This window comes from Anas acuta, chromosome Z (genome assembly GCF_963932015.1).
Source record: "Anas acuta chromosome Z, bAnaAcu1.1, whole genome shotgun sequence".
Taxonomy (NCBI): domain Eukaryota; kingdom Metazoa; phylum Chordata; class Aves; order Anseriformes; family Anatidae; genus Anas; species Anas acuta.
In genome coordinates, this window is record NC_089017.1 from 68,835,829 (window position 1) to 68,862,235 (window position 26,407).

Here is a 26,407-nt window from a genome sequence, read left to right on the forward strand (position 1 = left end):
AATTGATACCTTTTCTGATTGTACACATGTATAGGTGTACTCGGGTTTAATATGTAAAAGCAGTGAGTGCTCTGTATATTTAGAAAGTTCGATGTTACTGTGTGCATGTTGGTAGAGCATAGACTCCCTGCACACCCAGCACAATTTAGTTGCTTTTTATAAGTAATACTAAATTCAGACTGAGTTGTATCTTCATTTATAACACCCTTAAGCTGCCTGAAAGAGGAACGCTGTCAGCCTGATGGTATTTATAGGGGGCTTCCATCTCATGCTTTTCACATCCTACAAAAAAGAGCGGACACGAAGACGTCGTTTTAACCCCCAACTCTTAATTTTAGCATGCTTAAGGTAGTACTTCAAGCTTTGAAGCATTTGGGTGGAAAAAAAAAAAATGGTGACCAGCGCCCCCCCTCGCCACCAGCGGGCGGGCCGGCGGACGCCATTTTGCTTCAGGGCACGGGCGCCGGCTTCAGGCGCGGCGGCAGCACCATGGCAACGGCGGCCATCTTAGGCGCGGGCAAGCGGCTTCCCGCGCAGCGTCCATGACGGGTGAGGGCGAAATGGCCGCCGGAAGGGAAGGGAAAGGAAAGGAAGGGGAAGGGGGGGGGCGGCTGCTCGGCCCCGCCTCGGGTCGCGGTGGCGGCTTCCTGCGGGCCGGAGGGAGGTGGAGGAGGCCTCGGGGGCCGGGGCCGGGCTGTGTGAGGGAGATCCGGGACAGGAGCGGTGAGGGGGAGCGGGAGGGCGGCGGCGGGTCGGTGGGGGGGGGGTGGGCGGCCCCGGGGGTGGTGACAGAAACAAAAAGGTTATGGAGGGTGCTTGAATTAACTTCGGGGGTCGAGGAGAAGTTGTGAGGGAATGGGCGTGATGGGGTCGGGCCGAGCTGAGCGTTAGGCGGGGTGGGGAGGGTTGGTTTCGGCAGGTGGCTGTTAAAAACAGTTAAATGGAAGTTATTTTTGTTCATTTCTTAATCTTGAGATGCATTTCGTGTTTATGTTTCAAGACAGGTCACAGGAATGCTGTCTGAGATATGTGACATTTCAGCAGCTCGTTTAGAACACAGCCCCCATTCTGGATATGGTGGAAGCTGTTGTCATGCTAAAATGTTTGTTGAACAATAAGCTATGACAAAGCAGTCAGCATACCAGCTTTATCTTAAAAATACAATAACCTTGTTACTTTTAGTAGAACTTCTCAAGGAAAGCAAGTACGTGAGAACTGGCTGGTTTAGTTTGTTCTACAAAAAAAAAAAAAGTTGTTCTGTAAATGCTACTATAGAATAACATGGAACAATGCAGATCTGCACGTTGTGCAGTTCATTTACTTCTGGGTTTCATTTAGTTTAGAGGTAGGGAGATCTGTGGATTAAAAGGGCACAAGGCCTGTGAATGTTGGAAAGAATGCTGCTTATGTCTAATGAAGACTCTAATAAAAGTTTTGTTTTCCAGCATTAACCACTATTATTTGTTTGGAAACCCTTCAAGGAAACAATTGTTTCATTGCTAAATAACATCTTAGGAAAATGCAAGAAATACCGTTTAAATATGAGGGAAGAAAATGCTTTAACAGTGTGGGTTGTCAAGTACTGGATCAGGTTGCACAGGGTGACTGTAGAATCTGGAGATACCAGAAACTGAACCGGACAAGGCCCTTGGCAGCCTGCTGTAGCTGACCCTGATTTATTCAAGACCACTGAACAGATGATCTCCAGAAGTGCCTTACAGTCTCGGCTACTCTGATTTTCTAACCAGCAGTTCTGAACTTTTAAAATTGCATTAATTTGGTCATAACTCCACTCCAGATGTGCCTGTCTCTCTGCTAAAATGTAGGAAAACTCTCCAAATGGGTCTTTGCAAGTCTTTACTTGGAATTGCTGCTCAGTTCAGTAGTATTCGTAGGATCATTTTGCAAACTTAGGGCTCATAATCTTTGAGGTGTTGCTGCTGTGGACTCTAATGGAATGAATGTTGATGTAACAACAGTTTGGTTGGTGTGAAGTGAACAGATGCCATGTACGCACAGTCTTAGGAAGTCTCAGACATACATGGCAGCCTGCTGAATCCTAACCCAAATCGCTTTTAATAAAAGAGCAAGAGAAAAAGAGACTGAATCTGCATTAAGTTTTCTTTCTGAAGAGCATGATAAAATAAAGTGCCTCTGCTGGAACATCATAGATCAGTGGTAATAATGATGGATATTTCTTTCCATCATATTGCTGTTCACTGTGCTAACCCCAGTGGTGTCTTTTAAGATTTTTGATCAGTATTTGCCCAAACCTTCTGAGTTACACGATATGTACTGTGTTGGGCATCTTGTTAACCATGATGGGTCGGTACATAGAAACCCCTAAATGGTGCTGGTTATGTCGGTGTGTTTGCTGTTTTTTAATGATGTTCTATAACAGGCAGAATTTGGAGAAGAGGGGACTTTGTATATCTGAGTCACCATGTCTGGAATTGGCAATAAAAGGGCAGCTGGAGACCCTGGCCCTTCTGCACCTCCAGAAAAGAAGGCTGGGGTTGAAGACTCGGGAACCACAGTGGAGACCATCAAACTCGGAGGTGTTTCTTCAACGGTATGTCTTTCTTGTATGTTGCCACTCAACCTCTTGTTTATTTTTGTTTGTTTGATTGTTTTGTTTTTTTTTTTGATCTGGGAACAAAAACATCTCTCTTCCTTGCTGATGAGCCTGGTCTAGTGATCTGGCTTTTGTGGAATGTGCCACTGACTTGCACTTCTGCACAGGAGGAGATGGATATTCGGACCCTGCAGACCAAGAATCGGAAACTAGCAGAGATGCTTGACCAGCGGCAGGCCATTGAGGATGAGCTGCGGGAGCACATAGAGAAGCTGGAGCGTCGGCAGGCCACTGATGATGCCTCTCTGCTGATCATCAATCGCTACTGGAATCAGGTTAGCAACATGCTTGGTTAATACTGCTTTCTTGCACTTTATTCTATTCCCCTGTTCTCCATTAATTCACGTCCGTACTTTGTCGTGTCTTGCCTGTTTTATTCAGTTTGATGAAAACATCCGCATCATCCTAAAACGCTTTGACCTGGACCAAGGTCTTGGAGATCTCCTGTCTGAAAGAAAAGCACTGGTGGTACCAGAACCTGAACCAGACTCAGACAGTAATCAGGAGCGTAAAGATGAGAGAGAGCGAGGTGAGGCACCTGGCTGGAAACAGTGGAAAAAATGTTTTTCAGCTGTGGACAATGTTGGTTTCCCTTTCTAAAGGCTGTCACTGGCTTTCTGATTATGAAGACTAGCATTATTATTCTGCCAGAGCATTTACTTTTTGCATCTCTTTCTGTTCCTAGGTGAAGGACTGGAGCCAGCATTCTCCTTCCTAGCCACCCTAGCCAGCAGCACTAGTGAGGAGATAGAGTCTCAGCTGCAGGAGCGTGTAGAGTCCTCCCGGCGTGCTGTTGCCCAAATTGTCACAATGTATGACAAGCTGCAGGAAAAAGTGGATGTGCTGTCCCACAAGCTGAATAGTGGAGGTATGACCCAGGGGGCTGATACTCAAGGAGTATCATTTGCCTCCAGCATGGGCATGATACTGCATTGTAAGCGTTAAGAATGACTAGGTTGTAATCTCATTTAGTTTCCAAAATAAGCTTGCCTAGCTTTCCAAACTCCTAATAATCAAAACCTCCAAGTTCTGCATGTTAGAAGCGTATGATAATTGCCTCTAACTTTGAATGCTGAGAGCTCTGCCCAGTGTTGGGCTAAGGAGAGGTTTGTTACTGGCTGCAGTGTGCTTCTGTACCATGAGAGGTTACGGATTGCCATTGAACCTTATCACCCAGTTATTCCTGGCCACCAAGTTAAAGGTTTCAATTAAGGAATTCAAACAAGTATTTCAAACTCATGCTGAGCTTGCAGCTGAGTAAAAGGCTTAGGAATAACTGACTCTCAGTTTCCTCTGGGTTTTGAGCCAAATGGTACCCATCCAATATCTTTTGGACACAAAGCAGAGATTTGCAGAGGAAACCTAAATGACTAGCATCTGAAAACTAGTGTAGAAGACTCACTTTACACTCAGATGAATATTTGAAAAACTTGGCTTAAGGTTAGAATTCTAGTCTTTTTAGAGATGTGAATGCAAATTTACATGGAAGTACCAAGTCATCTTTGTTTTCCCTAGTTTCTGGAGTGTTTAAATGGTCTGATTAAAGAGCTCTGCAAATCTAGCATTGGTGTGCTAGAGTATTACTATCCGCAGTTGGCAGTCTCAGACACTGTTGCAGTAGTGCCAGTGCTATCATGTGAGCCTGGACTCAGTTGTTATAATTTGTCATTTGGTATATTAGCTTAAACCACCTGTTGAAGGAGGTTTGCACATGAATTTGAGCTGCAGTAAGGTGTCAGTGGGATACAAGGACATGTTCTGTATTGCTGATGCTGACACGATTGGAATGATTTCTGGCATTAGGAGATAGTAACTGACAGTCGGGAATGTGTGGTACGTTAAACTGCAAAACCTTTTGCTTAGTGAGTGCTCTGTGTGGATGGAGATCAGACTTCAGGAACCACCTGCTGGAAGGATGCAGTAAGCTCAAGTTAACAGTAGAAACTTTTTTTTTTTTCCCCTTTCTCTACTGTTTAAGAATTAAAAACAGCCTTCATTGATTTCTGTTCATTTCCTTTTCTTGTGCCTCCCTCAGATATTACGCTGATGGAAGAAGCCGTACTGGAGCTTAATTCCTACCTGTCACATGAAAATGGACGACTGCAAGAGCTGGCTGATCTTCTTCAGGAAAAACATCGAATCATGTCTCAGGAGGTATAAAAAGGAGAGAGAAAATTTGTTTTGGGTTCTGTGCTTGATTATTTCCTACTTAGAATAATTTGTGGTAAAAATTATTTGGAAGACAGGTTATTGCTCTGGAGAGGGGCAGGAGTAATGGAATTTGAAAGACAAGTTCTGACCAAAGGTTACGGAATAGGTTGCTGTATGTAGGTTTTTCTGTGATTCAGATTCATTTGCTTTTTACACTGCTGAAGGAACGAGAATAACTGGATCAGTGAGTTGAGTGGTTGTGACTTTGGAAAGCAAAGCAGAGGAAATAGCAAGGTGATGTTAAGATGACTGCGTAAATATCTGAGATGAGACACTTGACTGGATTTCCCTGTCATTTTCATCTTCTTGGTTTCTTTGGGTCATGTATGAAAGTGTAAAAGCCTTAATTACAAGATCAACACAGTCATTAATTAAGGGATTAGTTAAGGGATTCAGATTATTGGCAGTATTTGCTTCAGAGGCATCAGTTCCTTTAATATCCATTTTTTGTTAACCATGGCCTTGTTCAGTGTTTATCCAAAGGCACTTTAGTGGTTTGTAGAGTAGCTGACCGTAAGGATTTAAAAGATTAAAAAAAAAACAGTGCCTTTGAATGAAGTGAGTGGCTGCTTATACACTCTGCCAGATATACCCAACTTCTTGCCCTTTTTCCATTATCAGTTTTGTCTTATTTTCATTACTGTTTTAGGTACTGTTTTTTTGTCTTTTTTTTTTATTATTACTGTTTTTAGCCAGTGTAAAATTTGGATAGTTCAAAATTTGGATACTGAGACTAATCTGTCTCAGTAGCAAAAGGCAATAGCAAAAGGTGCAAAGGACATGAATCCAGGCTATGATATATTCATACATAAAACAGAAGAAAAATAAGTATTTAGCACTCTGAAAAACTGTTGATTCTATTTAATATTGCTATCCAAAATACTCTTTTGATTGCAGTTCTCCAAGCTGCAAGAGAGAGTGGAGACAGCAGAGTCTCGTGTGTCTGTTCTGGAGACTATGATTGATGACCTTCAATGGAATATTGACAAGATCCGCAAGAGAGAGCAGCGTCTTAACCGGCACTTAGCAGATGTTCTTGAACGGGTAAGCACTATCGTCTTTACCAGGAATCTAGATAAATGGGTGTGGTTTTGAGCTGCACATCATCTTCCAAGGGTACCTTGCTATGAGAAATTAGAATCTGTACTATACCATCTTTGATTCTGAATATGCTGTAGCAGCGTATTCTTGGGGTTTAATGGAGTGTATATGAAACCTGTTGCCTTTTTTGCAGGTAAATTCCAAAGGCTACAAGGTGTATGGAGCTGGGAGTAGTCTCTACGGGGGCACAATCACCATTAATGCCCGCAAGGTAATCTCAAGGACTTGGTCATGTACAGAGGGAAGGATAAAGTCATGAACAGATTGTGTATAGGATCTTAGGTTGGAACAGAATTTAAACACCTTCTTTAATACAAATCTCCTGGGTGACCTTGGGAAACCATTTTGTTTGTATCTTAAGTTTCCTGCTGTGAAACAGACCTGAGGGAAATAGACTCTGTCTCAGTTGGTGTTATCAGCCCATTACTTTTGATTAATTTTTGATTGTCACTTAATTAGTACCATCAGTAAATATATTAATGGCAGAACTTAAAAGCATTTTATCCCCAACAGTTTGAGGAGATGAATGCAGAACTGGAAGAGAATAAAGAGCTTGCTGGGAACCGCCTCAATGAGTTAGAGGAACTGCGCCAGGATCTTGCAGAAGTAACAACACAGAATGAAAAACTTAAGGTGTGATATCTGTACCTGTGTAATGTTGGAGGTGTTCTCTGTGGTCAGGTCCTGTCTGTTGTGCTGTACCGTGTCTCTGGGAATCCGTATTTGTAGTCTTCTATTCTGTGCTTCCTTTTCACATCCTGGGATGCGTGAAAAACATGTTGAGGGATTCTGTGCCTCTACTCCACTATTGTGATCACCATTTGGAGAACTATATCCAGCTCTGGGGCTCCCAGTATCTGAAAGGCAGGAAGGAAGTTGTAAGAGTGGGTCCAGAGGAGGGCCATGAAAATGACCAGAGTGCTAGAATACCTCTCCTATAAAAAATGCTGAGGTGGCTGGGGTTGTTTAGGGCTGGAGAAGAGAAGTTTTTGAGTAGACCATATTACTATCATAGAATATCCCAAGTTTGAAGGGACCCTTAAGGATCTTCAATTTCAACTCCTGGCACCACACAGGTTTACCCAAAAGTTTAGACCATGTGACTAAGCGCACAGTCCAATCACTTCTTAAATTCAGACAGGCTTGGTGCAGTGACTGCGTCCCTGGGGAGCCTGTTCGGGTGTGCAACCACCCTCTTGGTGAAGAACCTCTTCCTAATGTCCAGCCTAAACTTCCCCTGCCTCAGCTGAACACCGTTCCCACGAGTCCTATCACTGGTGATTACAGAGAATAGATCACCTGCCTCTCCACTCCCCCTCGCGAGGAAGTTGTAGACTACAATGAGGTTCCCCCTCAGCCTCCTCTTCTCTAGGCTGAACAGACGCAGTGCCCTCAGCCGCTCCTCATGTGTCTTCTCCTGTAGGCCCTTCACCATCTTCATCGCCCTCATCTGGACACTCTCCAACAGTTTAATGTCCTTCTTGTACTGTGGTGCCCAGAACTGCACACGATATTCGAGGTGAGGCCAGACCAGTGCAGGGTAGAGCAGGAAAGTCACCTCCCTTGACAGCAATGCCGTGCTTGATGCATCCCAGGGTACAGTTGGCCCTCCTGGCTAGGACACACTGCTGGCTCATATTCAGCTTGCTGTCAACCACAACCTCCAGATCCCTCTCTGCGGGGCTGCTCTCCAGCATCTGGTCGCCCAGTCTGTACGTGTAGCCAGGGTTGACCCATCCCAGGTGCAGGACCCGGCACTTGCTGTTGTTAAACTTCATGCAGTTGGTGATCGCCCAGCTCTCCAATCTGCCCAGGTCTCTCTGCAAGGCCTTTCCACCCTCATCTGAGTCCACAACTCCTCCAAGTTTGGTGTCATCAGCAAATTTGCTCAAATCCCCTTCTAGTCCTACATCCAAATCATTTATAAAAACACTGAAGAGGACTGGCTCTAAAATGGAGCCTTGAGGGACCCCACTAGTGACTATCTGCCAACCAGATGTGGCCCCATTTACCGCAACCCTTTGAGCCCTGCCCATTAGCCAATTGCTCACCCATCATGTGATGTTTTTGTTTAGCTGTGTGCTGGACATTTTGTCCAGTAGGATCCTATGGGAAACAGTGTCAAAAGCCTTGCTGAAGTCCAAAAAGATCACATCAGGTGGTTTCCCTTGGTCGACTAGGTGGGTGATCTTATAAAAGGAAATCATACTAGTTAGGCAGGACCTACCCCTTATAAACCCATGTTGGCTGGTACCAATGACTGCCTTGTCCCCCACGAATCGTGTCAGAATCGTGTCAGCAGTGTGGTGATCCCAGTTGATGTCTGGCAAGTTGAGATCCCCCATAAGGACAAGGGGAGTTGATATTGCAGCATTTCAGTACCCAAAAGGAGCTTACAAAAAAGGTGGAGAAATACTTCTTACTAGTAGTAACAGGACAAGGGGAAGTGGATTTAAACTGAAAGAGGGCAAATTTAGATTGTATGTAAGGAAGAATTTTTTATGACTGGAACAGGTTGCCCAGATAAATTGTAAATGTCCCATCGCTGGAAGTGTTTAAAGTCACGTAGGGCAGGGCTTTCAGGAGCCTGATCTAGTGAAAGAAAGTTTTTTCTATGGCAGTGATATTGAACTAAATGATCTTTAAGGGTTCTTTCCAACCCAAACTATTCTGTGATTTAGGTGGGTTGTGTGCTGGACTTGTGCACATTTGTGCGACTTAAGCTTACATTTCAGTGCATTGGTGACACCATGTGGTCATCAGTGGAAATTATACTAGTTTCTTATTTCCATTCTTCATTCTGATGCATTTCTTTGGTATATTTTAATGATGTCTGGTTATTTAATTCCACATCTCTGGATTGACCCCTTTCACTTTCCTTCCACCCCATGTGAGTAGAACTAGGGAACTTGTATAGGAGAGTCTAGACTCTTAGAAGAATAGATGAACTTAAATCTTTTCCACATGTTAGAGTGGTTAGAGAGGAAATAGCGTATGAATTTCTTATCTTAGTGGTAGTGACACAAAAAGTGGTGAATCTGTAGTAGATAAAATTCACTTAATTCTACATATCATATGCTTGACATAGCTTGTTGCAACGATCACCAGAGCTAATTAGTCAGGTTTCAGAGATGAGATTGCAAAAGCTGTCTTGAGGCACACATAAATCATATTTATTCACATGAGTTTGCTTTGAGACCATTTGGTATACAACTCTTTTGTATCACTCATTTGTTAATTTTTCTATAGTAAAATTCATATGCTATGCTCTTTCCTTTGCTTTCTGTCATTATATCTCTTTTTCTTAGAAAGTTAACAACGCCTACTTGCACCTAGTTTCTCTAGTGCCCAGCTATACTTCTTGGTGTTTCTGTGTTGATTGGTTTAGGTGATTATGGTTTTATAGTAAAACAGTTTAAAATCAGTTTAAAAGTTTACTTGCATTTCCCAAATTTTAATCTTTGAGGTAAACTGTCGCAAAACCTAAAAAGGAAAAAATATGTAAGAGAAACAGCCTAGCATATATGAGTAGAGAGCAAATACAGACCTTTTAGCTGATACTTAAGCATATGGATCTACTTCACAGCAATGCTGTTAAAGTTCTGCTTTTTAAGATACTTGCGCTGTTGCCACTGTCAAGTTGCTTGTGGCAGCTTAATTCATTGTTATTCTACCTTGCAAAATGGATGCCGAAGACAGGGAGGTGATGTCGTTTTTTGTGGCATCTTCTTGTGTCCTGACCAGGTTGAGCTGCGACGAGCAGTGGAGGAGGCGGTGAAGGAGACTCCAGAATACCGCTGCATGCAGTCCCAATTTTCTGTTTTGTATAATGAGAGTCTCCAGCTGAAGGCACATCTTGATGAGGCCCGCACTCTGCTTCATGGCACCCGCACCACACACCAGCGCCAGGTGGAACTAATTGAGGTAACACCTGTGCTCTGTCAGACTGGGGAACATTATGAGCCCATCAGCTATCACTGCTGATTTGGGTGGCTCTGAAGATGTTTGGGAACTTTCTTACTGGTGATAATTTATCAGTTCTTGTACCTTCTACTGATGAGTTGAGAGATACTCCAGGGTCACTGCACCAAGTTCTGTCCATTTCTTATTCCACAGAGGGATGAGGTCAGCCTTCACAAGAAACTGCGCACAGAAGTGATTCAGCTAGAGGACACTCTAGCACAAGTCCGCAAAGAGTATGAGATGTTGAGGATTGAGTTTGAACAGACACTTGCTGCCAATGAACAAGCAGGTATGGAACTTTTCTGCTACCTTAAAAAAAAAAAAAATTAGAAGGCTGCGTTGCAGCACAACACTTCAATGTCATTCCTTTTCCACTATTAAATACTTGTTCTGTTAGGTTTCAAAAACAAATCTCTTTTCATGTTTCAGGGCAGGCCACTTCCTTGTAGGTGTTGCAAAATACTGCGTTTTGCTAATAATTCAGGTTATGACAGAGCATTTTGCATTGTTAAAAAATTATTTTGGGGAGGATTAATTTGCAAATCTGGGATAACAGCCTAGCCAGAACACTGGTAATGCTCAAATTCTATCCAAAAGAAAGAAATAAGCTGTTCTTCAAGTAGCCTTTAAATTACAGAGATTTCTTATAGCATGACTGCTGTGAGTTAATATTCAGCCAGTTCCCAAGCAGAAGATGGCAGTCTCCTTCTTTTTCACTTGTTTATTGCTAAGCCTGATGTTACATAGCTTAGAGTATCTCTTTGGTTTGTTTGGTCTGCTTGGTTGTGCCCCCTCTCACCTTCTTGGGCACCTCTTTTCTGCTCACTGTGGAGGCAGAGTGAGAAACAGAGAAGACCTTGACGCAGCAAGCACTATTGCGCAATAACCAAAACATCAGTGTGTTACCAGCATTGTTTTGGTCCTAAATCTAAAAACAGAAGCAAGTGAGCTGCTATGAAGAAAACTAGCTCCATCCCATCCTCTAAATGCTCTGTTGTGTGGTATAATTATTATTACCTTATTTTGATCCCTTGTCACCATCATTAAGCTTGTTCTCCATCTCTATGAAAGTCTTAACAGAAGATCAGCAAAAGTGTGTTGTGTGTTGTTACAGTTGTGTGTCTCTGATTTCATAGGTCCAATTAATCGAGAGATGCGTCATCTCATCAGCAGCCTCCAAAATCACAACCACCAGCTGAAGGGAGAGGTGTTGAGATACAAGCGCAAACTGAGAGAGGCCCAGTCTGACTTGAGCAAGGTACTGGAGTGGGAAGTGGCAGAGGGGAGCAGGGAATGCTTAGTGGAATGGTGAATACTGTCAGTCCTCTGTAGAATAACAGAGTATTTTGGGTTGGAAGGGACCTTAAAGATCATCTAGTTCCAATCCCCCTGCTGTGGGCAGGGATGCCACCCACCAGACCAGATTGCCCAGAGCCCCATCCAACCTGGTGTTGAACACTTCCAGGGATGGGGCATCCACAGTTTCTCTGGGCAACCTGTTCCAGTGCCTCACCACCCTCTGAGTTAAGAATGTCGTGCTTAGATCTAATCCAAATCTACCATCTTTTGGTTTAAAGCCATGACTCCTTGTCCTATCACTGCACACCCTGACACAGTGTCCCTCCCTAGCTTTTTTGTAGGCCCCCTTTAGGTACTGGAAGGGTGCTCCTCTGGACTTGTTCTAATACTTCCATGTTGTTCTGGTGCTGGGGGCCCCAGAGCTGAACACAGCACTTCAGGTGAGGTCTCACGAGAGCAGAGCAGAAGGGGAGAATAACCTTCCTTGACCTGCTGTCCACGCTACTTTTGGTGCAGCCCAGGACATGGTTGGCTTTCTGGGCTGCAAGCACACATTGTTGGCTCATGTTGAGCTTCTCATCTACCAGCAACCCCAGGGCCTTCTTCTCAGGGCTGCTCTCAATCCATTCTCTACCCAGCCTGTATGTGTGCTTGGGATTGTCCCAGCCCAGATTCAGGACCTTTCACATGGCCGTGTTGAACCTCATGAGATTCACACAGGCCCGCCTCTCAGGCCTGTCAGATCCCTCTGGATGGCATCCCTTCCCTCCAGCGTGTCGACCACACCACATGGCTTGGTGTCACTGGCAAACTTGCTGATGCACAGTGCACTCCATTCCACGTTCCATGTCACCCAGAAAGATACTAAACAGCACCAATCCCAATACTGACCTCAGAGGAGCACCACTGGTCACTGATCTCCACTTCAGTGTTGAGCAATGGACACTTGGACAACGCTGACTGCAACGTTCTGAGTGCAACCAGCCAGCCAGCTCCTTACCCTCCAAGTGGTCCATCCACCAAACCCATGTCTCTCCAATTTAGAGACAAGGATATCGTGGGGGACAGTGTCAAATGCTTTGCACAAGTCCAGGTAGATGATGTCCATTGCTCTTCCCCTATCTACCAGTCCTGTAAACCCACCAGATTTGTTTAGCACAATCTGTCCTTAGTGAAGCCATGTTGGCTGTCACTAATCACTTCCTTACTTGTAATATCACATTCTTGCTTTTAATATCAGCCTTTCTATTACAGCATGCAGTATGTGTGTAGTGTAATTTCTGATGGAGATCCACAGTCTCCTGCTTTCCACTTACCAAATTAATTGTCTTCCTTTTGTAGTTATACAGTGCTCTGTGAAAAGTATTAGCAATTTCAGAAAAAGCACACAAGCTGATATCTGGGACAATGAGGGGAGAGGGATAAGGTTCCTTCAGGAACAGGTTCTTCACTGAGAGGGTGGTCGGGCACTGGAGCAGGATCCCCAGGGCAGTGGTCACGGCACCAGGCGTGCCGGAGTTCAAGAAGCATTTTGACATCACTCTCAGACACAGGGTCTGATTTTTGGGCTGTTCTTTGGGGGATGCAGGAGATTGACTCGATAATCCTCGTGGGTCTCTTCTAACTTAGATATTCTGTGATTTGGTGATAACTGTGATACAGGTTTCTGGCTAAATACTTAATGGTTAATTTCCTTCTGTGTCTTATCTTGTTCTGTTGCATGACAGATCCGCTCTCGCAGTGGCAGTACTATCTTACAGTCCCAGTCCAGCACTGAAGACACAAAGGAGGAGCCTCCAGAGATCAAACAGGAGCCAGATGATCCTTCTGCTCAAGTACCTGTGCCCAAGGCTGCTTCTGAAGATGCTAGTGAAGTTAAGGCCAGGCGAGATGAAGAGGAACGGGAGCGGGAAAGACGTGAGAGGGAGAGGGAACGAGAGAAGGAAAAGGAGAAAGAGAGGGAGCGAGAGAAAGAGAAAGAAAAGGAAAAGGAGCGGGAGCGGGAAAAACAGAAGCAGAAGGAATCTGAGAAGGAAAGAGAGTCCAAAGAGAAGGAGAAAGGGAAACATGAAGATGGAAGAAAGAAGGAGGCTGAAGTGATCAAGCAGCTGAAGGCAGAGCTCAAGTAAGAGTTGCTGATCCTTTCTTTCATGTGTGAGTTGAGCTAGCTTGAGTGATTGCATGAGACAACTTGCATCTCTTAAGAGATTGACTACTGACTTGAGAGGTTTCTAGCACCCTCTCTGTCTGATAACGGTTTGGACAACATAGTAACACTTCTACAATAGCCTAAACCATGAATACCAAATCGGGTACTTCTTAATGTGGGTCAGGTAATCTTTGCTGCTGTCATTACAACTGTGTAAAGCTTTACAGCAGCAGATTATTAGTGAAGGGCACGGTGGTCTTCCCTGTCTTAGATAGTACCAAAGCAGAGATGGGTAGCTGTTGCTATCCGTGTTCCATTGGGTACGTCCTTCTGTCACCCTCTGCCTTCCCTAAGTTTTTCAACCCATATGTGCCTGAACCTGTTTCTTCTCAGTCTCCGTCTTGTACTCCTTGACTATTTTGCTTTTACCAGAGTGAGAAGAGCCAGAGAGAACTCTGTATATGTGCAGTGTGGGAGGTGGAGCAAATGCTGGTCTGACTCTCATGCTAGTTATACAGCAACGTAGCTTTTCTGCTAAGTACTCACAGTTGTCTTTCTATGTTTCCAGGAAGGCCCAGGAGAGCCAGAAGGAGATGAAGCTGTTGTTAGATATGTACCGCTCTGCCCCCAAAGAACAGAGAGACAAAGTGCAGCTGATGGCAGCTGAGAAGAAAGCAAAAGCTGAGGTAAACTTCAGTTCTCTTCCCTCTTCTATGTTTGCATACTACTTAAAATTCCAAGCACTCTGCACCTGCGCTATGGCGCTTTTGTCTTCAGGCTGGAGGTGGTTTCTATTCCTGCGTTTGTTACTTACAAGAGAGATTGGAATAGTCTGGAGATGAAAAGAGAGATTACAGGATGCCCTTTTGTGGGATAATATTTTCATCATCAGTATTAAAGGTAGTGGTTCTTTGAAAGCTGTGTTTAGCTCTCTATTGCTGTAACATGTAGGTTGTTAGCTTTACATCATTAACAAGATTTAGAAAGACCTGGAGACAAGGAGGGATAGGCAGCCAATTAGACAAAAACTGAACTATGCTTTTAGGAATATCTTGACAGTGTGGTCTCAGATTTCTCAGTGGATGTGGTAAAGAACCATCACCTGATGTATTTAAAACGAGGCTTGAATAATGATTTGAGAATTAAAATTTTAAAATGTTGCATCTGAGTGAATGTGCAGAAGATTCACTGAAGAGTTACGCTGTGATATTAAGTGATGTTATGAGCATGGCTGCCTTCTCCAGCCCCTCTGGTTCAGGACTTTCTCCTGTCCAGTCACTGCAGCTCATCCTGGGACTCAGGATCTCTGCCCAGGCTGGGGGGTGTGGCTGCTACTTTCTTTTTTTTGTGGGTTCAACAGTAGTGACACTGAGCACATATCCCAGAGATGTATGCAGTGGATACAGGACACTGACACAGCCTATCGGACAGATTGTCACTGAGAAGCCATTGCCTTCAACAGCACCTACACATAGGACTCAAATAAAAAAAACAGACACGAATAGCTGAGTCTGTCTCCTCTTCTTCCACTGGTAGAGATGAAAGTTCACTATTGAACCTGGATGTGTGCATGCATGCCTTCACAAGTGTGTACAGATTTGCAGATCCCTCAAAACCACCCAGTACCTCTGACTGTGTCCTGGGGCCCATACCCAACTCACAAACCAGTTTATCAGTAGCTGACACCTGGTCCCCACGGCACACGTATATGTGTGTGAGGTTACACGGAGGTGGTTAAGAAAATATTTGCAAGGAAAGTTTAAGTAGAGAAGCCAGACTGCCATGATAAGGCAGATGACCATACTGACCAGCTGTATTTCACCTGCAACCAGATCCTTTTGTACCCTCTTTCTGTCTGTAAACCTCTTGGTTGATCCTTGCTCCCCCTTCCCAGTGCACATCCTTTCATGGGTTTGCAGAACTCTACTGATTTCTTTAATCCCTCCTATTTTGGAGTCCCCTCTGGTTTAGTCTGTTCGTTTGCAAAGCCCAGGTTGATCTTCCTGGAAGTGACACCTGTAGTTTGTTTACAGCCCAACAGTTAGTGTGACTGACAGTTTGTTTCTTGTCATTGTCTCCATGTCTGTTTTGTCAGGTCTGCACCTCTGCATGTTTTGTTTCTGGTTTCTCCCCTACTTTTTTTTTTTTCTCCCTCCTTGGTGCCTTAGTTGACAAGATCCTCAGCCAGATAACCTTCCTGGGATAAACACACTTACATTCTCACATCAGTAAGGAACCAGACCTGGTCAGTCACACTATTGCTGCCTCCTATGTTTTGTCAGTCAGGTTATGTCTTTGTATGTTTTGTGTATGGCTTCTTCCTTTTTAATTACCCCTTTTTTGCACTGAAACCAATGCCTGACCAGATGCCTTGAAGGAGCAGGTATTCTTCTGCTTAGCCTTGTATATGCAACTGCAAGAGATAACTGATGTACTCTGATAAGAGGTGCTATGGAATTTTCAAAAGTTTTGTAATCAAGATTTCAGTTTTTCAGCAGCTTTGAATAATTGTGGGGAAAACCAGCTCTTAACAATGTTCAGGCCACATTCTTGTGTTCAGTGTCGTTTCTGTTTTGTCTGTCTTCTAGCTGGAAGAACTAAGACAAAGGGTAAAAGAATTGGAAGACAAGGAGAAAAAGGAGAGTAAAAAGATGGCTGATGAGGATGCCCTCCGGAAGATCCGAGCAGTAGAGGAACAGATTGAGTATTTACAGAAGAAACTCGCCATGGCTAAACAGGTGAGAAATTTCTGATAAGTTCTGTCACAGTTTGATTGTATTGAAAGTAGGTGCCTTCAGTTTACAGCCAGGAAGATTACCTGAGGGAATGAATTTCTGTTTCTGTGTATTCATTCCAGTGATGTGCAAGTTCTGTCCCTGTTTATTGAAGCGAAAAAGAAACAAAAAATCCCAACAACAGCTGTCACAAAGCTCATGTCAGGTGTGGTAGGGAAACTTAGCTGTCCTTGTGGCTTAGTTGAAGTGTCTGGGTCACCCTCTGCAGGAGGAAGTTGTAATTTCTTTTTAGAAGTATTTTTATTGGCACAGTTCATACAATTAATGCAAGTGCATGATGCTGTGACATACCTTCCCTTTAAGTTGTCGTCCACAAAAAAAGGCTTAATCTAATGTTAACAGGGTGAGACCCGTTGAGCAGGGGAGAGGCAAGCCAATGATTTGATGTGTACTCTTCTAGAATTTATTTTTATTCTTATTGTTCAGAATTGTACTGTCTTGTCATTCACTCCATTTATGTTGAAGCAGCCTAAGTTGAGTATAAAGGCCTTGTCAGCATTTTATCTGGAAACTGTTGAGTTGTCCATATATAGTTTTATTGGCCTAGTTTATATGGCAGCTATTTAGCTAGCTGCCAGAAGCTAAGAGGTGGCCTGTGCCACGTCTGATTTTTTTTTTTTTTTTCTTCCCCAGCAGATACAAGCTAGAGTTTGTGAATTCCTGTCAAGATGAGTTGTTGTTTTTTTGTTGTTTGTTTGTTTTTTGTATGCCTTCTAGTTCAGGGCATCTCTGCTGTGATGCAGACTTCTAGGGTGTACTTTTGTCTGGTTGCTGGGAAGATACCATCAGTCTTCTTTGGTCTGTGCTAGTTTCAGTGTCTCTGAGTACAATTTTCAGGGTAACCATTGGGGTACAGGAAACAGTTCTGCCAGAGCCTGTAATCTTCTTGCAGGAGGAGGAGGCTCTGCTGTCAGAAATGGATGTCACAGGCCAAGCCTTTGAAGACATGCAGGAGCAGAATATCCGCCTGATGCAGCAGCTGCGGGAGAAGGATGATGCCAACTTCAAGCTCATGTCAGAGCGCATCAAGTCCAACCAGATCCACAAGCTGCTGAAAGAGGAGAAAGAGGAGCTGGCAGACCAAGTTTTAACACTGAAGACACAGGTAACCTGGGAGAAGTAGAGAGGACACACAAACTCACAGGAAGGTGGAGGTGTTGTTTGTTAGCCATGGTAGACAGCCAAGCCACACACAACTGCTTACCCCACCAACCCCCTGTGGCATGGGAGAGAGGAGGGTAAAAGTGAGAAGTCCCATGGGTTGGGATGAAGACAGTTTACCAAGTAAAACAAAACCTGCATGTAAAAGTGAAGCAAAATAAGGAATTCATTCACTACTTCCTATTGGTCACGCATAATGGTTGCCTAGGAAGACAAACACCATAACTCTGAACATACGCCCCTGTTCCTCCTTCCTTCCCCAGCTTTTATGGCTGAGCAAGAAGTGATGTATTATGGAATACCTCTTTACCCAGCTCAGGTCAGTTGTCCCAGTTGTGTCCCTTCCCAAATTCTTGTGCAACCCCAGCCTACACGCTGGTGAGCAACAGAAGTCTTGATGCTGTTTCAGAACTGTTCAGCAGCAACTAAAACAGGAGTGTGTTGTCAATGCTGCTTTGGTCACAAATTTGAGACAGTGTCATGCAACTTGCTATAGAAACAATTAACTCTATCTCAGCCAAAACAAGTACAGGAAGGAATGTTTCCCCTAATCATCCTAGATACACCATATCAGACTTTGAAGGGGTCTGTCCTAGTAAGGAACTGCTGTATGAGTATAAACTCATACAGGTTCATTGCTATAAACAGCAAGATGAAGGAGAAAACGGGATCACAGAATCATAGAACAGTTTGGGTTGGAAATCACTACCTAATCTAAATCTACCATCTTTTGATTTAAAGCCATTACCCCTTGTCCTATCACTATACTGCCTGACAAGGAGTCCCTTCCCATCTTCCCTGTAGCCTTCTCTCCTCCAGGCTGAACAACCCCAGCTCCCTCAGCTGGTCTTCACAGGAGAGGTGCTCCAGCCCTCTGATCATCCTCAGGGCCCCCTGGACTCACTCTAATATGTCCATGTCCTTCTTGTGCTGGGGGCCCCAGAGCTGAACACAGTAGTTATTTTCCTATGTTAACAGTTCTACATATAAATTCTTCCATCTCTGAAGACCTGCAGAGCATGCATTTCAGCCCTTTTGTATCTTCTCTCTCTCTTCCTAAGGTCGATGCCCAGCTGCAAGTTGTACGTAAACTGGAGGAGAAGGAACACTTACTGCAAAGCAGTATTGGAACAGGGGAGAAAGAGCTAGGTCTCCGAACACAAGCCCTGGAAATGAACAAACGCAAGGTGAGCAGTTGCTTGATTTCCTCTCAGATTATAAGATGGAGTGGTCTTGAGGGAAGCATAGAAAGCTCCTGTCTTTCGTTGGTATTATGGTACCTGATATTCCCTCCTTTTGGGCTAGTATACCAGAATGCTGAGGAGCTCTAAAAAGAGTTCTAATTGTGTGGTAGGCTGATGTTTCCTTTGGTAAAGATGAGCAAGGTGTAGTTGTTTCTGTGATAGGTTTCCTGTAAAAAGCACCTTAGCTCAGGTTATCATGAAAGAGAGAACAGCCAGATTAACTGGCATTGTGTAAAGTTTTCATAGGAAATATGAGAAAAATGAAAGAAAATTATGGTTGGGGAACGTTAAGACATCTGTTAAATGTGTAAGCTCATAAAACAAAGTAGGCCTGTAGAGTGGAATAAAACTGAATGTCATGGCTGATCCTGCCATTGTTATTGAGTCTTTCGTAGAAATACAGGAATGACAGACAGAAAGGAAGGCAGGAACAGCACTTTGAAGAGGAGATGGGGGAATTCCATGCAAACGCTTGTGCATAATACCATGTTCTGAAGTACTAAGAGAACTTGGCTAATAGATTTACTAGTGCAGGGACAGTTAGAGAATGCTAAGAAACTGGTGAAGAGAGAAAACAGTTTAAAAACAAACAAAAATGCAACAGAATTCATCTTGCAGTTCTCTCTAGTTTAGCTTTAGGCCTGCCTATAAATTTAGTTGAGAAAGTGTAGGAGTTGAGGGCTGAAAACACTTGAGTGAGAACAGGATTGTGGGAGCATTAATGCTTTTCTAATAGAGTTGCATTACAGTGTAATAGGGCTTATCTTTAACAAAGGGGAGCGTTCAAATTAAATGATTAGAGCTTGTTGACAATAAGATTATTTGTTGTTCTTGTAAAGTTTAGGGAATAAATTTAGTTCTTCCATTTGAAAATACCATAATCAGATTGAAAAAAGTAAATTTCCCACAGCCCTGGAAGTATTCTGTGGGCAGTCTTGAATTGTCAGGTGGAGGGACTAGAAGTCACTAGAACTTTTTCCGTGTCTGTTACTTCTATAATGGTTTACTTTTTCAGGCCATGGATGCAGCCCAGCTTGCAGATGACCTGAAAACCCAGCTAGAGGTGGCTCAGAAGAAGCTACATGACTTCCAGGATGAGATAGTGGAAAACAGAGTAACTAGAGAGAAAGAGATGTTCAACTTCAAAAGGGCTGAGGTATACAGTTTGTGCACAATCCTTCCGTATCTGTCTCCTTTGGTGTCTGTCTCCTTTTGCATTGAACTCAGAGCAGATTACAACTACGTGAGTTTCCTTACTGTTTCCTAGCTAAAACTTTTTTGTTGTTGTCCATTCACTTGGATTTCAGCTTGATCTATTGAAATAGCCTCTTGGCTGTTTAGGTTTTGATATTATTGACAATACGAGTGGCACCAGCTGATGATGTCATCTTTCGTAAGTCTTCTGGTCTATCAGCAATAAAAGTACAGGTAGAGTGACTTACCTAGGTGTGCTGTTGGGCAGGTGCTACCTCTGTTTCTTCCTTGGATTAGTTGTGACAGAAGACACTGCTCACTTATTTACCGTCTTGTTTTCATACAGGAAGACATTTCTAGGTTACGCAGGAAGCTGGAGACCACTAAGAAGCCTGACATGGTTCCCAACTGTGATGAGATACTGATGGAAGAAATCAAGGATTACAAGGTGCGTAGCTGTCTCCCTCTTCCCTCTTAACTTTGCTTTAACCAAAAGGCTGTGTAGTCATGCTTTCAGTATATGACATTATTTGTTTAGACTCTGGCACTGTAGACCTACTTTGCATAGAGTAAAGCACCCTTTCCATATGAGGAGTGGAAAGACCCTCATCTTTAGTCACATTTTAATGTATCTAGTGCAATGCAATGAGCCCTCTCTATAATGATCCTGTCTTGCAGGCCCGCTTGACCTGCCCGTGCTGTAACATGCGCAAAAAGGATGCTGTCCTCACGAAGTGTTTTCACGTCTTCTGCTTTGAGTGTGTGAAAACACGCTATGACACCCGGCAGCGTAAGTGCCCCAAGTGCAACGCCGCCTTCGGAGCCAATGACTTCCACAGGATCTACATCGGTTGATTCTTCCCACTGGAGTTGCAGGACATTGCTGTTTGTGGTGACCACCCAGCCTCCCTCACTTTCTCTTACTGTTACCTGTGGGGCAGTCGGTGCTTCTGTCTGTTCATCTACAGGCTCTTCTGGGCAGCGTGATTAGGGAATGGAAAGAAATAGATTGCGGATTTTGGTTCCTTTCTTGTCGATATTCTTTTATTCTCGTCTTCATTATTTGTGTTTTTTTGTTTTTGTTGCCCCAGAGGATGTTTTCCACGTATCAGTTGCACACTGTCAAGTTGGAAAATTTCTAAGTGAAGTCCTGGCTTGGTGGAATGAGAGCTGTCTGTGTTCCTACAGACAGAAATGAGGCCTTTACAGAATCACAGAATTTCTAGGTTGGAAGAGACCTCCAAGATCACCCAGTCCAGACCCAATGCTGACAAGTCCTCCACTAACCATATCCCTGAGCTCTACATCTAAACGTCTTTTAAAGACCTCCAGGGATGGTGACTCCACCACTTCCCTGGGCAGCCTGTTCCCATGTCTAACAACCCTTTCGGTAAAGAAATTCTTCCTGACATCCAACCTAAAACTCCCCTGGCGCAACTTTAGCCCATTCCCCCTCGTCCTGTCACCAGGCACGTGGGAGAACAGGCCAACCCCCACCTCGCTACAGCCTCCTTTAAGGTATCTGTAGAGAGCAATAAGGTTGCCCCTGAGCCTCCTCTTCTCCAGGCTGAACAAGCCCAGCTCCCTCAGCCGCTCCTCGCAGGACTTGTTCTCCAGGCCCCTCACCAGCTTCGTCGCCCTTCTCTGGACTCGCTCGAGCACCTCCATGTCCTTCTTGTAGCGAGGGGCCCAAAACTGAACACAGTACTCGAGGTGCGGCCTCACCAGAGCCGAGTACAGGGGGACAATCACTTCCCTAGCCCTGCTGGTCACACTGTTTCTGATACAAGCCAGGATGCCGTTGGCCTTCTTGGCTACCTGAGCACGCTGCTGGCTCATATTCAGCCGACTGTCCACCATCACTCCCAGGTCCTTCTCTGCCTGGCAGCTTTCCAACCACTCCTCTGCTGGCCTGTAGCTCTGCTTGGGGTTGTTGCAGCCCAGGTGCAGGACCCGGCACATCCAGATCGATGAAGATATTAAAGAGAACCGGCCCCAGCACCGAGCCCTGGGGAACGCCACTAGTGACCAGCCTCCAACTGGATTTGACTCCATTTACCACAACTCTTTGGGCCCGGCTATCCAGCCAGTTTCTAACCCAACGAAGTGTGCGCCAGTCCAAGCCAAGAGCAGCCAGTTTCTTGAGGAGAATGCTGTGGGAAACGGTGTCAAAAGCCTTGCTTAAGTCAAGGCAGACCACATCCACAGCCTTTCCCTCATCCACCCAGCGTGTCACTTTGTCATAGAAGGAGATCAGGTTCGTCAAGCAGGACCTGCCTTTCATAAACCCATGTTGACTGGGCCTGATCACCTGCTTGCCCTGCAAGTGCCGCATGATGACTCTCAAGAGAATCTGCTCCATGAGCTTCCCTGGTACTGAGGTCAAACTGACAGGCCTGTAGTTCCCCAGGTCTGCCCTCCGGCCCGTCTTGTAGATGGGCATCACGTTTGCTAGCCGCCAGTCAACTGGGACCTCCCCCGATAGCCAGGACTGTTGATAAATGATGGAAAGCGGCTTGGACAGCTCCTCTGCCGGTTCTCAATATCCTCGGGTGGATCCCATCTGGCCCCATCGATTTGCGCACATCCAAGTGCTGCAGCAGGTCGCCAACCATTTCCTCATGGGTAGCGAGGGCCACGTCCTGCTCCCCATCCCCTTCCACTGGCTCAGGGTGCTGGGTATCCAGAGAGCAACTGGTTTTGCCACTAAAGACTGAGGAAAAGAAGGCATTAAGCACCTCAGCCTTTTCCTCATCTCTCCTCACAAAGTTTCCCCCTGCATCCAGTAAAGTGTGGAGACTCTCTTTAGTATTCTTTTTTGTGTTAATGTATTTATAAAAACATTTTCTGTTGTCTTTAACAGCAGTAGCCAGATTGAGCTCAAGATGAGCTTTGGCCTTTCTAATTTTGTCCCTACGCATCCTTACAACATCCTTATAATCCTCCCGAGTGGCCTGCTCTCTTTTCCAAAGATCATACACCCCCTAAGCTCTACCCCCAACTCTCTCAGCCAGGCTGGTCTTCCACGCCAGCTCGTCTTTGGGCATGTGGGGACAGACAGCTCCCGAGCCATTAAGATTTCCTTCTTGAGGAGTGCCCAGCCTTCCTGGACTCCTCTGCCCTTCAGAACTGCCTCCCAATGGTCTCTGCCAACCAGTGCTCTGTACAACTCAGTCTGCCCTCCTTTATTTCAGGAATTTGCTCTGGTTGTCAAAGTATTAAATCCCATAGAAGTATGGGAGCATTACTGGGTGTGAATAGGAAGCTATTCCCAATGAAAGGCCAAACAAGCAATGAACTGGTACGTTTGTAGAGCTCAGTGGAGTGACTCTTTAGGCATGTATCTTCCTGAGTCAGGCCAAGAATCTGTGAAGACTGGTGCATTAGTAAACGTCCTCCGTCCCCAAAAGCATATGCACATCTTTATATTCACAAGGGGAGAAAGAAGCTGTTGGTAAGTCTTTGAAAATAGCATTCCGCTGATGACCCTGTTTGATGTGAACATCTTCTCCTAGGCTGAGACATTGCTGTCATTGTCCTTAGGTTCCAGAAAATACTTTGTAGGGGTATACTTTTGGTGCAGTTTTGCCACAAAGATTAATCTTGTAATGCACACGCTATAATAAAAGTTGTGGTCTGGATTATTTCTATGTTTTTCTTGACTTGGTAGTATCTAGATATGCTTCTGTCTTTTGCGTGGTTATTGGAAACATATTGTCCAAAGCCTTCAGCTTGTAAAGCAGAGTGGTGAATTTCTTCTCTCTTCAAAAATAGTTATCTGGAATAACCTTTGTCCTTTTGGCTATACATTCACAGCTTTATTCCTAACACAACAGAAGTACCAAAATGCTGGATGCATCTGTTCTGTCATTGTTGCTAGAAGTCTCGTGAAAAGACACAACATACATTGTAATCTCTTTACTCCCTGTATTGTAAGGTTAAGTTTGAAATCTGCTGCTGAAAATGAAAGGTAAGTCACTTATTTATGACATTCTTTCATAAGATATGGTGTTTTTCCTGTGAACTTAATTTTCTTGGAACTGCCAGAGGTTTGTCTCATCCATGCACCTTCATTGAATCATAAAATCTGAGTAATCTTCTTGTATTTGCTTATACCAAAACAAACAAAAACAATAGCGAAGTGAAAGTAATTAATCACACACTATCTTGTAGTATGCATTGCTATCTTTAGCTGTCCAAAAGAGTCAAAAATATGAATTAAACCCTCTGAACCATGTAAATTACTGTGAATCCTCAAAATTAAGAAGGAACACATCCCTGACTTTGCAAGGGGAAGCTGGAGTGCTGAGAGTTTGTGTTATGGCTTATATGCTGTCTTAGTGTGTTCAGAAGGAATGAAAGCAGAACCTTCACTTTCATTAGAAGTTGCTGTTTGGATTACAGTTCGTGACTTCATGTCAGAGAAAGGAGAGGATGTGTTAGGAATAATAATACTTACAGGAGATTTCGTGGTACAAATGCCTGCTCATCAGAAGCAGGACTTGGGTCACCAGCAAACATTGCCTGGATCTTTGAACAGCTTTACTGTAACAGCACACTTTTTTGCAGCTATGAAAAACCTGAATTATACAGCCTTTATAGGTGTACAAAGTCCTAAAGTCACGAAGTCACTCTGCATTTCTACTTCAAGTCAAGCTGGAAACTTCTGTGCATATAATGTCAGTGTTGGGCTTACTCTGGTCACAGTAGAAAACAAACATTTGAAGCACTCTGGATTTGTTTCACAGATAGCGTTTGGAGACACTCGTTTTCCCTTTCTTTCCCAACATAAAAATATCTTAGTATAAAATAATATTTTAGTTTAAGCTGAGTAAGACCTTGAAGATCATTGTGGACGCTATTAAACATCTTTCTGTGCTTATAGTTTAAACACTGAGAAACAGTGAATGTTTTGGTCTGTTTTGGCTTGCCTGAGTGAGTGAAAATGGTTTAAAAGTGCATCAAGGCTAAAAATAATTCTGTTGAAAAAGGAGTACAAATATTCTTTAGATAAGGTCTGTCCACATTCAGTAACTGAACCAGAGTAATCAAATGTAAATAAAGAAAAAGCCTCTCTAGCATTAACAAGGTGGGAAAGGGTGACGTGTGTGTGAGTGGAGTGGATTTGGGAGAGTGTAAAGAGTTTGCAAGAGCTCTTGATATGGTTTCTGAGGAGCATTGCCGTCAAGAAGGTGACTATAAAGGTGACAGTTGTGTATCATGGGCAAAATAAATCAGCATAGAATGATGAACTGAAAGTATTACAATTTAAAAACAAAAAATCCCATCCAAAATAGATGGGGTCAGAAAGAAGTACAGCTGCAAAGTCTGGAAATTTTCTTTGATTTTCCTTCCTTCCACCGACCTTACACAGAATGTAAAAATGTCAGGACACATCACAGGTCACTGTGATGTGACCCTGTGTCAAGCAGGAAAACCATCATCTGTGTTCTTGCTCTATCCAGATGCCATCCATTCTTCAAATCTGTTGACGTTACTCTGCTTGTGATAATTGAAGCTCAGAAAGTGTTTGAACCGACTGCTGTCCTATAAATCTGCCTGGCTCTTCTATAACATCAAGTTAGTCCTAAGGGTAGCTCTGTGTTTCCAGTCCATTGGCTGTAATCTACTTCTGCTTTCTCTTCTGTGGCCTTTGTAAATATGTGTAGGGCTTTGTGGAATCCAGACAGGATGAAATCCTTGAGGCGGTCAAGTTCCTCCCTCAGTCTGAGGAGGGAGGAGTAAAACTTGAGGCACAAGACAGAACCATGTACAGACTCTTGACGTAGCCATTCCCCACCTCTCCATGTAGCCTGCCCGCATTGGTTTGTGTGCAATATTCCTCATCCTATGATGGGCAAACATCCTGAAAGCCATGGCAAACATTGTTCCTTGTGGGATCAGGCTGGGTTCTTCTCTCTCAGATGAGAGACAATAAAATAACATTGCTATGGAAAAGCAGGACTGATTGAAAAATCCTTGTTTTTCTTTGTTTTCTGGGTACTAGTCTTGGTACAGAATTGAGAAATCTAAGGACCAAACAGCTGGTCAGATGTGTGACCAGCTGACCTCCTCTACATCCCCAAGTCTTGTACTTTTTGCACTCTTCCCTGTAGTGCGTTTGAGGTCTGGTGAAAAAGGCAAACTGCAAGAACCTTTCATTTTTTCCTTTTTTCTTTGCCAGGTTGATGTTTTGATAGGGAAACTGTGCACCTTTAGCAATTAAGTTCAGATTACCTTAAACTGAGGTAGCCTTCAGATTTGTTTTGTGGCTGCGTGACTATTTGAAACCATTGTGATAGTGTTACAGAATGCTTTTGTTTAAAGGAACATCCTTACTCAGTGCTGCCTTTTGGCAAGACCTGTCTCTGCTGGGCAAAAACTTCAACCCTCAACCAAAAGGCCTCTGGTTAATACTGTGGTAATTCAGAGCAGTCCCCGTTTTGCATTTGACATGTGAGTAGCCTGTAAGGCACCCAGTAGAAACACAGATTTTTGTTTACCATCAATTATTAGGTGGCTGACATTTCATTTGCGCTTCTGTCTTTAAAGAGTGGTTTGTTGAAAGATTGGATGTTTGGATTGGGCTTTGAACCAGAACATGCACAGTTAAGATTTTGTTAGGATTTTTAATTTCACATCTTTTAAAGCTAAT

General features: G+C 43.9%; 1 protein-coding gene across 2 annotated transcripts; it reads left to right on the plus strand.

The window, feature by feature from the left end:
* Positions 1-583: 583 nt before the first annotated feature.
* Positions 584-20,777, plus strand: RNF20 (ring finger protein 20). Of its 2 annotated transcripts, none has more exons than XM_068666102.1 (20): positions 584-723; positions 2,402-2,572; positions 2,743-2,910; positions 3,017-3,164; positions 3,321-3,503; positions 4,671-4,789; positions 5,744-5,890; positions 6,081-6,158; positions 6,461-6,580; positions 9,692-9,871; positions 10,064-10,199; positions 11,047-11,168; positions 12,937-13,334; positions 13,927-14,044; positions 15,947-16,096; positions 17,046-17,258; positions 18,376-18,501; positions 19,574-19,714; positions 20,099-20,200; positions 20,431-20,777. In XM_068666102.1, the coding sequence occupies exons 2-20, from the start codon at positions 2,444-2,446 to the stop codon at positions 20,605-20,607; spliced, it is 2,955 nt and encodes a 984-aa protein (XP_068522203.1). In that variant the 5' UTR covers positions 584-723; positions 2,402-2,443; the 3' UTR covers positions 20,608-20,777. The 2 variants fall into 2 exon arrangements, with proteins under 2 accessions (XP_068522203.1, XP_068522204.1); XM_068666103.1 differs by having other exon boundaries at positions 600-723; positions 2,406-2,572.
* Positions 20,778-26,407: the final 5,630 nt, after the last annotated feature.

Coding starts and splice junctions, on each gene's coding strand:
- RNF20 (XM_068666102.1), top strand. CDS start 2,444: ATGTCTGGAATTGGCAATAAAAGGGCAGCTGGAGACCCTGGCCCTTCT. Junction 3,165..3,320: donor TAAAGATGAGAGAGAGCGAG/GTGAGGCACCTG, acceptor TTCTGTTCCTAG/GTGAAGGACTGGAGCCAGCA. Junction 11,169..12,936: donor CCCAGTCTGACTTGAGCAAG/GTACTGGAGTGG, acceptor GTTGCATGACAG/ATCCGCTCTCGCAGTGGCAG.